This window comes from Otolemur garnettii, unplaced genomic scaffold (assembly GCF_000181295.1).
Source record: "Otolemur garnettii isolate 467f Iridium unplaced genomic scaffold, OtoGar3 scaffold00016, whole genome shotgun sequence".
Classification (NCBI taxonomy): domain Eukaryota; kingdom Metazoa; phylum Chordata; class Mammalia; order Primates; family Galagidae; genus Otolemur; species Otolemur garnettii.
This window is the reverse complement of record NW_003852411.1, coordinates 12078693-12094339: the sequence shown is the minus strand read 5'-3', so window position 1 is coordinate 12094339 and position 15647 is coordinate 12078693. Positions and strand designations below refer to the sequence as shown.

Genomic DNA, 15647 nt, shown 5'->3' with positions numbered 1-15647 from the left:
CAATTCTGCTACTATAACTGCAGACCCTATAGATTAAAGGCTCAGTCCCACGGGACTGCCCCACTTTAGATGCCAGCTGAAAGTAGGGTCCCCAGGAGACAAGCATTTCTGCCTGACCAATTACAAATTCAGGGGTTCATATAACCTCCCCCTCCAACCCCCACCGTTCATTAATTCGCTAGGATGACTCACAGAACTCTGGAAAAACTGTGCTTTTACCAGTTTATTATAAAGGATACATCTCAGGAACGGCCAAATGGAGGAGATGCACAGGGCCAAGTTTGGGGCTTAGGGGGCACACCACCCTCCACCTTGTCTATGGGTTCACCAACCCAGAAGCTCCCTGAGCTGGTCATTGGGTGGGGGGGGGGTTGTGGCTATTTCATTAAGTAGGCCTGCTTGGTTAAATCACTGGGCATTGGTGATTAAACTCATCTCTAGCCCCCTCTCCTCCCTACAAGTGCAGAGGGAAAGGCTGAGATTTCTAAGGCCAGATGCCATCCTTAAACTATTAGGGGCCTCTGTGTCTTCCCAGAGTCGTCTTATTAGCATACCAAAGACTCTGAGCCAGGAACCAGAGACAAAAACTAAATATTTATTTTTTATTATACCGTAGGCATAAACTCAGGATGGGCCCAGGCCCCTTTGTCTCAAGCTCTGCTCAACTGCAGCAGGCAGGAGGTGGTGGGGACACAGGAGGCCCACACCCCCTGGCCTCTCTCTGAGGGCCTTGAGGCATTCGGTGCCACCTCCTCAAAGACTCAGAGGTGGGCTCCCCTGCTGAATGGCGGTGTAGATGTTAGGCACAAGGAAACACAAACGAGAGAAGGCAGGAAACTGGGGAGAAGGAAACACAGAAACGGAAATTTGTCATTCCTATCAACGTAGGGGGTTTTAGTTGAAAAGATCTCTTCTTCCTCGCCCGTGTCCTTCTGAGTGTGGGTATCAGACACACGGCGGAATTTTGCCCATCATCCCCACACTCCTCCCCGAGGATTTGCTCTCTGTTCTGTGAGCTCTGCGTGCCCTCAGTGGCACCGGATCTGTTTCTGATGCTGGTGCCTGTGACAGACTCTGAACTCTTTACTTTCTCTGTTACCCTGGAGCCAAAGCTGTCCCCGAGGGATTTTCGTTTTGCAAAATAATTTGGCATTTCTGGATAATTTACTAAACCATTTGTTTCCATATAGAGGAAGTCATGCTTGCTGAAGAAAATAAAAACACTGGAACATCCGCCTTAGAAGGTAAGGAAGCACTCCCACACCTGCCCGCATTTGCCTTCGCCCCCTCTTAGGTGGTGGCAATCTCTCTTGATCAGAAGAGGGGAAAGAAAGAGAAGAGGGTACTCTGGGATTTGAAAGGAAAGCAGCTCTGTCATAAAACCCCTCATGCTTTAAAATGAAGGGAATTGAGTCACAGATTTAAATGCCTTTTAAAGTGATGAAAATGAAACCCGAGAGTTGCTTTGTTCCCAGGCATGTGATTGATACTGTGCAGTGAAAAGACCATCACACGACCAATGGCACATGAAGGGGTCTGCTTTTAAGATGTGTGGGGATCATCTTGAGACCACTTTTGCTACCGGGAAGTGGCATCGTTTATGAATAGATAGGGAGGGGAGGTTTGTTTATGCATTTAGACCAGTTCTGGCAGGCATCCTGGAGCCCGTGTATTCAGGAGGTGCTAGGGAGCACAGCGTTCTTGGTTCTGTAGATATTTTCTGTTTCTGTCACCCAGCCTCAGGGATTAAAGGAGGCAGACGTCTGTGTCACAGGGTCTTTGCACAGGCCTCTTGCCTATGGTCCTCAAGTTTTGTCCAGAATGGTCTGGGTGTGCTTGTGACCTCTCACCAGCCTTCCCTTCCCCGGTGTAGTGCTTCGAAGGGCAACCATCAAAAGGAGCCGAACAGAGGCCATGACCCGAGACTCCAGCGATGAGCACTGCGTTGATATCTCTTCTGTGGGTAGGTGGATCCGGTCAAAGATCTCCTTTTATTGATTTGAATCCCCCATGAAAAACAAGATCCCATCTTTTGAGAAGCACCACAAAAAGAAAAAGAATCCAGAACTTAGGGATATAATTAAGGAAAGACATGGGAATCTAATCTAGATGACCATGATTTACCCCCAAACCCAAAATGACGGACCAGGGGGACGCTGTTTACATGAAATGTGGGGTTTCGGAATCTAACTCTGGTTCTTCACATGTACCTCATTTGTAGACGTATCCTCTCTCCCAGGCATGATGATGAAAACCTACTTTGAGATATTGTTCAAAAGCTCCTGAAAACCTATTTCTTCTCATGACCCAGACATGAAAACTTGAGGTCATCTGCTTAACCGTGGCAGCACCCACCTGCTTCCATCATGTGATATTTAAGCTATTTTCTATTGTCAGCCCTTGAATGTGTTCAATATGAGATTCTGGCTGATGGCAAGTTTTTCTTGCCCAGAAAAAGAGAAAGGTCTCACTCCCTTCTTAAACGCAGAAGAGACTCACAGTGCTCACTGCTGCTCTGGGCTGCCAGTGGTAGAAAGATCTCCAATGCGGCAGAAGGATTCCAGTGCCTGCAGCATATTTAAAAGGAAAGGGCAGAGAGAAGCCCAATCTGTTGCAAATATAAACATGATCCTATTAGGATTCAAGACACTGAGTATTTTTGCCTGGTATCCTGCCTAGGGAATCCTTCCGTTTTCTAGGACTGAGAGTCCCAGAGAGGGGATTCCCTGGGCCTGCACCATGTCGGCCACCTTGCCCTGATGCTTAAGCTGCTCATCTTACCCACCGAATGCTTCATGGCTGCAGAGGGTGATCCCAGGATACATTTCAGTCTCATTTTTCCTCCTTATATCTTTTCTTTCCCCTTAGGCACACCTCTTGCCCGAGCCAGTATCAAAAGCTCAAAGGTAGACGGGGCCTCCTATTTCCGGCACAAGGAAAGACTTCTACGCATCTCCGTTCGTCACATGGTTAAGTCCCAGGTGTTTTACTGGGTTGTGCTGAGCGTTGTGGCACTCAATACCGCCTGCGTGGCCATCGTCCATCACAACCAGCCCCAGTGGCTCACCCACCTCCTCTGTAAGTGAACAGTGACTGCTGCCTGTGTGAATATGTTAGAGCAAGCGATCTGCTAGGCCCAGCTGGGCTTCTGCCAGCCAGGGGTTCTGCCTCTTCACAGTGCAGGGGAGGCCAGAGCTGTTCTCAAGGGGGCTGGCTTATCACGTGACTGTTATCAGCTTTCATTCATTGCTGAATCAGGCAAACAAATCTCTGATGATGAGTCAACAAGATAAACTTACACCTAAGTGAAGGGCTAAACCTTCACTTAGCCCTTTTTTAAAATTTTAATTCAGATTAATATGAGGTTACAGATGATTAGGTTACACATTGTTTGTGTGTCTAAGGTAAAGTTCAGGTTGTCACTGAGGCAGCTGAGCCCTTCATCCAGAGGGTGTACTAGATACTCTCACAATGTGTCCATTAGGTGAGCACTGACCAATCCCCCTTCCTCCTTTCCTTCCCCCTTTCCCTCTTCCCCTCCATTTGAATACTTGTTTTTCTATTAGATTCATATTAGTATCGAGTACATTGGATACTAAGACCAAAAGTGCCCAGAGATGGCATTTCCATGTTTGCAATACTTTACTAAGAAGAGTGTGGAGGGATCAGCCTAGCTCACTGCAGCCTCAAACTCCTGAGCTGAAGTTATCCTCCTGTCTCAGCCTCACTTAGTTTTGCAAGGAGGTGCAGTGGTATAGGAAATTTTGAACATTGAAGTTCTGAGGGATATTTCAAATAGGCTGAATCTATGGGGCAGCTCTGGATAAGACTGCCCCTGTGTGTGAAGGCCAGGAGGTGTCCCTGCTGGACATGGGAAGAGGAGTCCCACTCTTTGTCAAAACCAAAGTAAATTCTCCTCTGAGGGCCCTGTACAATTTAAAGTCCAGTGACAGAACTACATTTGAAAGAGAGCAGAGCTGATCTTGCGAGCATGTCTGGGACTCATCGTGGATCAGAGTCCTCACATGTCATCAGGCTCTGCCCAGCACCAGCCTGACATGGCCACTGAACATCCTTGCCCTGTGTTGTTGTGGGTTTCTCTGTGGGTGGGTATGTTTGCTGGGGAATGCAAGAGCCCACATCATCTGTGGAACTAATGCTTCTGCTTGTTATTTTTCAGACTATGCAGAATTTCTGTTTCTGGGACTCTTCCTCCTAGAGATGTCCCTGAAGATGTATGGCATGGGGCCGCGCCTTTACTTTCACTCTTCATTCAACTGCTTTGATTTTGGGGTGAGTCCCCGGAAGCCTTCCCATCCTCCTGCTTCGTGTTGATATGCCATGCTTCTAGATAAGCAGCTTGCCCTGTTACTCAGCAGGAGCCATTGCAAGCAGAATTTATAGAGGGAGAATAGATGAGATTAGCCAAAGGGGATTCAGAAGAAAGTGAATCCTCACCCCGCAAGAATTTGTTTGGGTTTTTTCCTAAGCTCTTTGATTTCTAATGTATATATTGAAGTGTAACACATATACCATAGAGTGCACACTTAAGTGTATAGCTGAATGAGTTTTTACAAAGCTACCCAGAGCTGGAGTTTTGAACCACTTATTATCTTGGGAGAAGCCTGGGAGAAAAGGACAAAGGACTTGATTCTAGAGGTGGTTCCTTAAAAAGAGAAGCTTATATATTTGTTTGTTCTACTTTAGTTTAAAAGTAGGATAATTATCTAGATGTAGTCTCATAGAAACACACACAGACATACACCCTTATATTAGTAAGTCCCCAAGTCGGATATCTCAGCCAGCTGTTTACTTTCTTTATAATATTAATATCCAAATGTGTACATTACTATTATAGCAGTCTTCCAGGTGTTCTCACACACATTGTTTTTTGTCCTCTGCTGCCTACAGGCGTCCCAGGCACTGCATTATGCATCAGGAGTTAGGCTTCCCATTTCCACATGAGTAAATAAAAGCCACCGTGTACAAGTTCAGGTGCCCAGTTAGCCGCGGAACTAGGTCGGGGAACTTTGGGCTCCTGAGCCACTTCTCTGTCTGCCAAACCCACTTCTTTTTCTGCCAAAGCTTCAGTTAGGTGCTAAAGATTTTGAGCTCTTGCCAATTTATATTTTAACTTGGAACATATGGTTCTGAGTATGGGCAATTTTCAGGCAGAACAGCTAGTGAGAGACCATTTTAACCTTATGTACATACCTTTCAGCATTGCTGTGAGGATTCATTTTTGTTATCCCTTGTAGCACAATGTCTAGAATACAGTATACATCCAATAAATGTATAATTAAAATTAAATTGAAATGTCCATTTGAAATTACTGTTTTCTATAGCGTTTAGGCCCTATGTCAACAAGGTCTGTTACATTGGGGGTTGCAAGACCACAGTGACTGAAGGCTGTTTACTATACCACGAATCACAGCAGTTCTTAGGGGAAATACTTTCAACTTTTCCCCATTCAGAGTGATATTTGCTGTGGGTTTGTCATAAATGGTTTTTATAATTTTGAGATAGGTTCCTTCTATGCCTACTTTGTTAAGAGTTTTCTATCATGAAAAATCATGGATTTTGTCTAATGCTTTTTCTGTATCTATTGAGATGATGATGTGATCTTTGTTTTTGCTTCTGTTTATGTGGTGAATCACATTTATTGATTCACAGATACATTCTTGTTAGCACTAAATGCTAGGATAGTGAGACGATGCGGGCCCTCTCTGAGATTTCCACATGGAAATACAACCTGTACTAATTTAAATTCGTTTTCTTGGTTTGAGCGCCATTCCTTTGTCTGTCTGTTCAAGGGTTTATGATGTCAGAACAGCTATGGCTATCAGATTTGTGCAGAAGCAGTGACTAGCTGTGTCGTTTTCAACAAAGACAGGAGTCAGTAAACCATTGTATATGAAAGATTAAAGTTAGAAAGGGGAGTGCAGAGCAGTGGGAGAGAGGTGGCAGTTGTCACAAGGAGGTAGCCTGTTGGCAACAGGGCCGGATGTGGAGAGGATGAGTTTTAATTTCCATATAGCCCAGAGAGAGCTGTCGATTGTGTGCTGAATACCCAAATGTTCCTCTCTTCTCCTTCTCTTTCTCCCTTCACTGTGGCTGGGTTTGCCTCTTTAGGTCACAGTGGGCAGTATCTTTGAAGTGGTCTGGGCAATCTTCAGACCTGGCACATCTTTTGGAATCAGTGTCTTGAGAGCTCTTCGGCTTCTAAGAATATTTAAAGTAACCAAGTAAGTGATGAGAATTTGGACTCTGCCCAATCACCTTTGAGAGTGGAACATTCTCTCCGCCTTATATTTCCTTCCATCTCCTCTTTCCCCCATTACCACATGTTTCCCTGCCCTGCCCTGCTTCCCACTCCATTCTTCAGCTCCTCCTCCTCCTAAGATCAAGCCAGAAAATATCTATGATGCCGGATCCTTTGCCACATTCCCTAGGGAGCAACATATTGCTGCCATCCCCACTTCCTACAAGTATACGAATGTAGCTAATTTCATAGAATACCAGGAAGATGCTGGGCTGGACCTGGGGTGGCTGGTGTTCCCTGTTCACAGCTGTAGTCTTGTCTGGAACTTGTAGGTATTGGGCGTCCCTGCGGAATTTGGTGGTCTCCTTGATGAGCTCCATGAAGTCTATCATCAGTTTACTCTTCCTCCTCTTCCTCTTCATTGTTGTCTTTGCTCTCCTAGGAATGCAGCTGTTTGGAGGCAGGTAAGCACCAAAGGGCCCTCCACCCAAAGAAGGCTCAAAACCTAGTTTTAAGCCTATAAGGACCAGGGTCATTACCTTGGTCACCATGCCACCATCTTGTCTGTTCTTCTGCATGGCCTGAGTCCACTGCTGAGTACATGTGTGGAACAAATGTCTTCATACTGCATGGCATTCTCAAGCACCCACTCCTTTGGCACTGTCCCTGGAGTGCGCAGCATGGAGCCTTTTAAATGATGATCAGCTCAAACCCTGTCTAACTACCCACACCCTTCAAAGTGCCTAGTTCACAGTAGAAGTCATTCATGCTATCTTTATAAGTTATATGAGATAGGGAAAAAGTAGAGAAAGGGGGGAATGTGGAAAAAAAGAGAAAAGACATGATGAGAACTATAATCTTAGGAAGGGTAAAGTTGGTATGTGAGATTCTCATTCCATTCTTCTCTCTGAATTTCCTTTTCAGGTTTAACTTTAATGACGGGACTCCTTCAGCAAATTTTGATACCTTCCCGGCAGCCATTATGACTGTATTTCAGGTATGAGGCCAACAGACAGTCTAGACTGCTGTGCGGGGTCCCTTGGACAGTGGTATCTTAGAGTGTCAGGAGAGTTCTGTTTCTTTCTCCAGATTCTTCCCAGAGTACGGGGCACTCTTTCTTGTTGAGTATCATGACCACAATGATTCTTGGACCTCTGTGCCTCTGCTCTCACCAATAGTTAGCGAGCTCCTTCCTGACCACCTCATTGTCCTTCTCCCTATACCTGTGAGCTTGTGGGAGACACTGAGTCTGAGACCTTCAGCCACAAATCCCATTTATGGTTTTCTGAAATCTGGAGGCATCTTCTGACCCATTTCGTGAGGTATCCATTAAATGAAGTCCATTTAGTGAGGTGTCTTTTCCACTCCCACTCCCCCCCCCATACACACACACAAAACAACTTCTTAAATCATGGAGAAAGTTCAAAATCAATAGTGTCTTAGAGCTAAAGGAAAACAATATTTAGCCAGAATCTGAGCCTGCTAACAAGACTGAACCAGAACCCAAATTTCCTGAAATGTTCCCCACAAGGCTTATTCCAGTAATGCTCTGTTCCAGGAACTGTATCTGGGCAGTGCTGGGGACGGGCAGGTAATGGGCTGCCAAAGCTGGATGTGGGAGGGACTCTAGTTTGAGAAAAAGAACCATTCTTTTTGAGGTTGTCCTTCCATCTTCAATTCCTAAAATGCTCTTCCATAACAAAAGAAAGTTTAGAATTCTTTCTAGGAATGACTTTTTTTTTCCTCCCTAGCAGGATGGTCAAGCAAGCGGGTAAACGGAAAGGACCCAGACCCAGAGCTTGCTATTTGCATGGGCCCTGTTTTCTTCACCAACCCAGGTGTCTGACCTGCCTGTTCGCTTTTGCAGATCCTGACAGGCGAGGACTGGAACGAGGTGATGTACAATGGGATCCGCTCTCAGGGGGGCGTCAGCTCAGGCATGTGGTCAGCCATCTACTTCATCGTGCTCACCTTGTTTGGGAACTGTATCCTTTCTAAATGGTCCAACCGTGCTGTCCACCCTTTGGGACCAGCTTAGGAGGAGGAGATGGTGGAGGCAGTGGCAGCAAAGCCTGGGTAGGCAGGGGTGTGTGGGGGCCGTGGACATTGCTCAGTCTATTCAGACAAAAAAAGAATCCTGATCACACAGAACTTGGACACCAGGTAAGTAAAGAATACAAACATACATGAGATAGAGTTTATACCAAATCTACTTATACACTACTAATCACATATGAGGCTGTTAACCTTGAATGGTTGGAAATACTCTGCCCTGGAAAGATAGGAGAGGACAGAGTTCATTGTAGACTGAAATAGCAGAAAGAGTATAATGGTAGTGAATTAATTGCAATGGTAGTGAATTAATTGCATGCTAATGTAGAACAGAACCTGCCATCTAGGAAGATCTTTAATATACTAATATTATGATTAATGCTGCTACTGCTCATTATAGCTAATATTTATTTATTTGTGCTGTATGTGAGACCATGGACTAAGTGCTCAACAAACACTATTTCATTTAATCTTTGCTTTATGAGACGCAGAGAGAAGAAATAACTTGATTAAGTCAAATAACTACTAAATCAAAAAGGGATATTACAAAGCAAGTCTGTCTAGCGCCAGTGCCCATAACCTGGTCAGAGGATCTGGATCAGGACGATTTAGTTTAAGTCCCAGCAACTCTGCATACTTGCTGTGTAACCTGGGGAAAGTCACTCAGTCTCTCTGAGCTTCTCTTTTTCATTGTTAGGAGGCTAACAGTATCTGTTTCCTTTGTCAGTTGCAAATATTGAATGAGATAACTTACTTAAATGTGCCTGACAACGGCAAACTTCTTTATACTCATTAAATATTTGGGGGCACTGGGATTTGCCTTGAACTGAGATTAGCAGAGCAAAAAGTGAGAGCTGTGCATTGCAGCTATATTTTTGCATTTTCTGTAGTTTCATAAAGAAGAGGTGTGTTCCTTTATGTTTCTGCCCTGAAAACTTCTTCTAGGGTTGGAGTAAGCCATGAGCTAAACAATAAAAAACATATAAGAAGAAAGCTATCAGTGAGTTGCAGAAATGGACTCCCGTCCTTTGTCACAATGCCACTATTACAATGGCACCTTGATTTCCCCATTGCTCCGAGTATAGTCAGAGCTGGACTTTTATGCTAAAACCATGTTCATGTCCCACAACACATAAGCTTCAATGACAGTTGGAAAATTGGGACCTGCGGGGTTAGAGCATGGAATAGAAAGGGATTTCCTAATGGATGGTGCCTGCTCTATGACATTCTGTTAAATGAAACATGGAAACCTTCCAGGTCCCTAACATGAGTGAGAGAAGTGAGTTAGCATCCCGTTACTGAGAGCAGCTAAATGACAGAGGGTATGGCATCTCATTTCTTTTCATCTTACAGGACAGCACCGCATGATGCTGCTTGGTCTAGGTGGGATCCCATGCCAGCCTCCCGGAAAGAGGAGAAGAGCTCCTCCACAGAGCTCCCTACACATGTTATTGTTCAATGGTTCTCTTATTTGTTATTGCTGTGGATAGAGGCCACAGCTGTCTAAAGACCTTTTGAGTGTGGAAAAACAAACTCAGAGTGCTTTTTTCCATTCGCTCACTCAACAACAGTCAACACAGAAGACTTCTGTGACCAAACGTGTGGGTTCATTCCCCCCCACCAACAAGCAGGCAGTAATTCTGCAGCAGACAACAGCTGGGTGTCCTCTAATTTAATTCCGATGCTGTCTGCCTAGAGATAGCCTCAGATCCCGCAGTCTGAGAGCTCAGTCCCCAAGACTTCTTCCCTACTTCCGATGGCAATCTCAGCCTTGGGTTATTCTGCCTGTACTTCTGACCTACTGACTATAAATCAGGAACCCCCAACCCCTTCTCAGATTCAATTAATTTTTACAGTGGCTTGCAGAACTCAGGGAAACACATTTACCAATTTATTATGAATAATATCACAAAGGACACAGATGAAGAAATGCACAGGGTAAGGCATAGAGCGTCCATGCCCTCTCTGGATGCACCACCTTGAAGGACGTCCACGTGTTCAGTTACTGGAAGCTCTCCAAACCCTGTCCTTTGTGTTCTCATGGAGAGCTTCATTGCACATGCATGATGGATTAAGCCACTGGCTATTGGTGATTAATATAACCCTCAGCACCTCTCCCCTCCTAAGAAGTTGAAGGGTAGGGTCAAACTTTCCAACCCTCTTGTCCTGCTTTTGTCTTTTTTCCATGACCAGTCCTGTCCTAAAGCTACCTACAGGTGGAGGGACAGACTAAACTACTAGCCATCAGTCAAGTCATTAGCCTATAGAAAGCCTCCACTTTGGAATTTCTACGAATTTTAGGAGTTGTGTGCCTGGAAACAGGTTTAAAACCAAATATGTATTTCACAGTGCCCTGGGCCTCCTCACCTCACTTGCTCCCCTCAGTGGTCTGATTTAAGTATCTCTGCGTCCTGTGAAAAGAGATGATATGTGGAAGGCAGAAGATGCACCCCCTTTCTGCTTCAGAGTTGCACAACCTCTCCGCCTCTCCTCCCACAGCCTCTGCTAATGGGACTTTGTGGAATAGCTTCTGCTCCTGCCAGTGTCCAGCAGAAAAGACATGGAGGTTCACACTGAGCTTTGCTGAAGACCTTTTCTTTCTTACGTGCCCATCCTTAACTCATCACTGCCAGACACCCTGCTGAATGTGTTCTTGGCCATTGCTGTGGACAATTTGGCCAATGCCCAGGAGCTGACCAAGGTGAGCATTGTTTTCTGGGGATCTGATGGTTCTATACTGCCCTTAGGTACCTTCTGATCCTTGGGAGGTCTCTCCCCAAATCTGCATTATCTGACTCAGGCCTGCTAGGAAGGCCTTTTCAGAAAGCCACATCCATGATGGAAGCCTGGTTCACTTTCATAGAGTTTGGTGAGCCTCAACTCAGCCTGGGTTTCCCATAGGATACAGAAGTAACTGCTGAATCTCTAAGAACCCACAAAGGGAGCCCTGATTTAGGCTCCACCTCTACGTGACCTACAGCTGTGTGACCCTAATCTGTGTGACCCTACTGAGTGGCCAGTAACTTCAAAGCTCCTGAGCTATGGCCTCTGGGATATTCTACTGGCCATGGTCCTTCTGGGGACCGTTCAGTGAAGCCAGGTACTACATTTCTCAGAGAGATGTTCCTTTCCTTCCTGATGCATCTCCCTGAGGGGAGGAGGCAATACTAATTGCAGAAGGATGATCTTCAGAGATGAGTAAAACTCTCCTCCCCATACAATGCAAATTTGGTTTGGGACAGAGGCACTTAGCATCTGGTGAGGTTTCTGGGACGTCTTCCATGTGTTCCATCATCTGTTGGCTACTCTGCCCTACATCTTTGGGGGTCTTCATCTACATAGTCTAGTAGGAAAAATGCCAGCTTTAGCCTTTTTTACTCACACTGGGTTTGAGTCCCACATCTGCCACATACTGGCTGTTTTAGCTTTGGCCAGACTCCTGATCTCTGTTAACATCAGTTTCCTCGTGTGTGGGATGGGAATAATGTATCTGTCTTGGGTAGCTTCTCAGGATTACCGTGGGGTTCAAATGATATAATGTAGGGGAAAATTATAGCTTGCTGGAAAGGCATGTGTATTCTTAACAGCACTAGTCCTTTTACCTGGCCTGGTTTTCCTTGGCGTTATCACGGAGAGGGGACACTTAGAGGCAAGAATGTTGGCGAAGGGATTCAGTCTATGCCTGAGCATGCTGCGCAGGGCTGCTTAGCTGTGCCGGGAAGACACCAGGCTGAGCTGCTCAGCCCCAGCTCTGTATTGGGGCCTTGCCTAGAAGGACCCTATTCCATCACATCCAGACACTGCAGGACACCTGAGAAGTCTTAGCTCCTGTGCTGACCTCCATAGCCACAGCCAGCTCCAGTAAGGGCCAGGGGCTAGGGCAGATGTGCTGAGCAGCCTGTAGGAGTAGGGTACTGGAACCATGAGGCTGCTGTGTCCCAAGTGGCCTGGCCTCTGGCCATCAGAAGTCTCTGAGCCACCTAACCTCATGCCTCAACCCCCTTGTTGAACTTCTCCCTCTGCCTTCCTCACTCACCTGGTCTTCAGAACTCCTACCAGGAGAGTCAAGGGAAGCTACTGTCATTTGTGGAGGTCCCCTGGTAAAGCCATATCTGCTTTGTGCCTAGGATGAACAAGAGGAAGAAGAGGCCTTCAACCAGAAACACGCACTGCAGAAGGCCAAGGAGGTCAGCCCGATGTCCGCACCCAACATGCCTTCTATCGAGTGAGTCAACTGCCCCCTTCACGACCCCTGGGCTCCTGTGTGGACAGGCAGTCCGGCAGCTCACGGAACTGTTGGCTAGAGGAGTGTGCCTGCTCCATGCCAGGATCAGTGTCTGAGAATCTAGCAGTGAGCAAGACAGTCTCTGTTCTCGCTGAGCTTTTACTTCTTGTGTATGATAGATGAGAAACAGGGAAATAGTTTCAGATAGTGACAGGTGCTGTATAGTAAAAAGGAACAGGGCCACTGGCAGAGAGGGACAAGAGTTCGGGGGAATACCTCGGGGTAATCCAGGAGGGGTTCTCCGGAGAGGTGATGTTTAAGCAGAGACCTAAATGTGTGGAAGGCGGTCGTGTAACACTTTGAAGGAAACTTGCCCCCCATGAAAGCCCAGCGTGGTGGGTGTGTAGCACATAAGGGAAATGGAGGGAGACAAAGCCAGCATGGTGGGCGGGAGCCGACTCAGTGGTCCTTAAGGCCAGGTGGAGGATTTCAACTTTTATTCTAATTGGAATCATGGGAGGATCTAAAGTGGAAAGATGGATATGACATGGTTTATACTTAAAAGTCACTCTGTTCTAACGGAGAATGGCTGATAGGGGCTAAGAATGGAGGCAGGAGGCAGAGAGTTGGCTCTGAAAGTAAAGTGGGTGAGAGATGACAGTAGCTTAGCCTAGGGTGGTGGCAGTGGAGGAGGTGAGAAGTAATCTCATTCAGCCCCTGTATGGGAAGGAGAGCCAGAGAGCAAGCTAATGGATTACATGTGATAGGGCTAAGGACGGAACAACAACAACAACAATAACAAAAAACAGAAAAAAATTAATCCCAGATTTTAAGATTTTGAACCCTTAGCCCCCGGGTAGAGGATGATGGTACATGTATTTACTGAATCCCTGGAGAATGGTGCAAGTGCAGAGTTCATGTTGGCCACATTAAATCTGAGATACTTCTAAGGTATGCAAGTGTCGAATAGTCCATTGGTTACATGAGTGGAGCTAAAAAGAGAGGTCAGGATTAAAATAAAGATTTGAGGAAGTCATTTGCATGTAGATACTATTTAAGCTGTCCATGTGGGTGAGATGACCCAGGGACAGCAGGAATGGAGAATAGAGGAGCTGGGGACAGAGCCAGGGACCCTCTGCCTGAGGGTCTGGCAGATGAGATGCCAGCAAAGGAGACCCAGGGGGTCTGACCAGGAGGCAGGAGAAAGGATAGGGAAGCATGGTGGCCTGGAAAACTGCAGGAAGGAAGCGTGGATGCTGGTACTGCATACTGTTCAAAGATCACCCACGATGAAGATGGGAGAGGGACCACTGAATTTGGCAAAACAAAGTTGGGAACAGAATCCAGTTGAAGTGGGTTAGGAAGAGGAAGGAGGCTGACAGCGCAAAACAGCGGGGACACCCTCTGTCAGGGATCTGGCCTGGACCTGTGGTTGATGGGAGAACTCAGGTGGTTGGCGGGGGCCCTGCATGGGCCTGTTCTCTACATGGTGAGTGAGGAGGTGTTTGTGAAGAGGCTAAGAGGGTACCATAGAACCATGATTCCTGTTACTTCTGGGCCCACCTGAGGGCTATGTGAGTAGCCCTGGGGAACCTATGGGAGAGGGTCTGTGACCTCTGGGAGATAGAACTCCATCTTAACCCTAGACCCTGTTCTTACTATTTGAGGCTAGTCAGGAAGGAGCCCTTGGTTGCCCAGAACCCCTGGGAAGGGCTCCAGAATGGCCTCTGCCTCATCTTGTAGGGCACACTAGGGCTATGTTGGGATTCTTTCCCACATGGTCACCATCTTGCCTTCCCCTTTCAATACTTTGAAGGCCTGGCCTCTGAACCCCTCTTCTGTGAGTGAGATTAAAAAGAAAAAATCCCAGGGCGGCTGCTGTGGCTCAAAGGAGTAGGACGCTGGCAGGTTCAAACCCAGCCCTGGCCAAAAACTACAAAAAATAAAAAATCCCAGCTCTGCACCATTAAAGATTAATAGAGAAATGCCAAACACTCTTTCCTCTCCAGAATATTCTTTGGGTCTTGAATAGTTTCTACCCCACCTTCCCTGAACTCATGAATTTGGTTTAAAAACACATTCACACAGGTATCCAAAAATGTGGATGGGTAGGACTGGCTGTCACTTAGGAGTGGGTGGTTCTATTTACTGAGATGAGGAAGCCTGGGGGAGAAGCGGGTTTGGAGAGATGTGAGTTGGGACGATGCTTGGCCCATAGTAGAAGCTCACTATTTATGGAATGAAAAAATGAATGAAATGTGGGTAGGCACACGGCCGTGGGAACCGAGCAGTGTGCGCCAGGGCACAACGAGGTGGAAGAAGGTGCTGCAGACATCCAAGATGAGCAGAGATCCAGGCTTCGGATGCCGTACATATACGGTGGGGTGGACGTTACTGGCATGCGTGACCTCAGGGTCTGTGTGTGCTCTGTTCAGGTGTGTGCATCCTGCTCAGGTGTGTGCTCGCTCAGGCGTGTGTCCTGTTCAAGTGTGTGTGCTCTTCTCAGGTGTGCACCTGCTCAGGTGTGTGCACCCTGCTCAGGTGTGGGCCGCTCAGGTATATGCTCCACTCAAGCGTTTTCCCTGCTCAGGTGTGTGCCTTGTTTAAGTATTTGTGCCCTGGTCAGGTACGTGCTTCCTGCTCAGGTGTGTGTGCCTGCTCAGGCGTGTGCTCTGCTCAGGTGTGTGCCCTGCTCAGGTGTGTGCCCTGTTCAAGTGTGTGTGCCCTGCTCAGGTGTGTGCCTGCTCAGGTGTGTGCCCTGCTCAGGTGTGTACCCTGCTTAGGTGTGTGCTCCCTATTCAGGTGTGTACCCTGTTCAAGTGTGTATGCCCTGCTTAGGTGTGTGCCTGCTCAGGTGTGTGCCCTGCTCAGGTGTATGCTCTGCTCAGGTGTGTACCTTGCTCAAGTGTGTATGCCCTGCTCAAGTGTGTGTGCCCTGCTCAGGTGTGTGCCCTGCTCAGGTGTATGCTCTGCTCAGGTGTGTACCTTGCTCAAGTGTGTATGCCCTGTTCAAGTGTGTGTGCCCTGCTCAGGTGTATGCTCTGCTCAGGTGTGTACCTTGCTCAAGTGTGTATGCCCTGTTCAAGTGTGTGTGCCCTGCTCAGGTGT

General features: G+C 46.9%; 1 protein-coding gene across 1 annotated transcript in view; it reads left to right on the top strand.

The window, feature by feature from the left end:
• The first annotated feature begins 1198 nt into the window (after nucleotides 1–1198).
• Nucleotides 1199–15647, top strand: part of CACNA1E (calcium voltage-gated channel subunit alpha1 E) — an 87887-nt gene continuing 73438 nt past the window's right edge. Inside the window, exons 1-10 of the mRNA XM_023510804.1 lie at nucleotides 1199–1244; nucleotides 1874–1963; nucleotides 2869–3078; nucleotides 4181–4293; nucleotides 6133–6245; nucleotides 6595–6726; nucleotides 7187–7259; nucleotides 8130–8247; nucleotides 10948–11015; nucleotides 12442–12539. Coding sequence (XP_023366572.1) covers nucleotides 1199–1244; nucleotides 1874–1963; nucleotides 2869–3078; nucleotides 4181–4293; nucleotides 6133–6245; nucleotides 6595–6726; nucleotides 7187–7259; nucleotides 8130–8247; nucleotides 10948–11015; nucleotides 12442–12539 — 1061 coding nt within the window. The remainder of the gene's footprint in view (nucleotides 1245–1873; nucleotides 1964–2868; nucleotides 3079–4180; nucleotides 4294–6132; nucleotides 6246–6594; nucleotides 6727–7186; nucleotides 7260–8129; nucleotides 8248–10947; nucleotides 11016–12441; nucleotides 12540–15647) is intronic.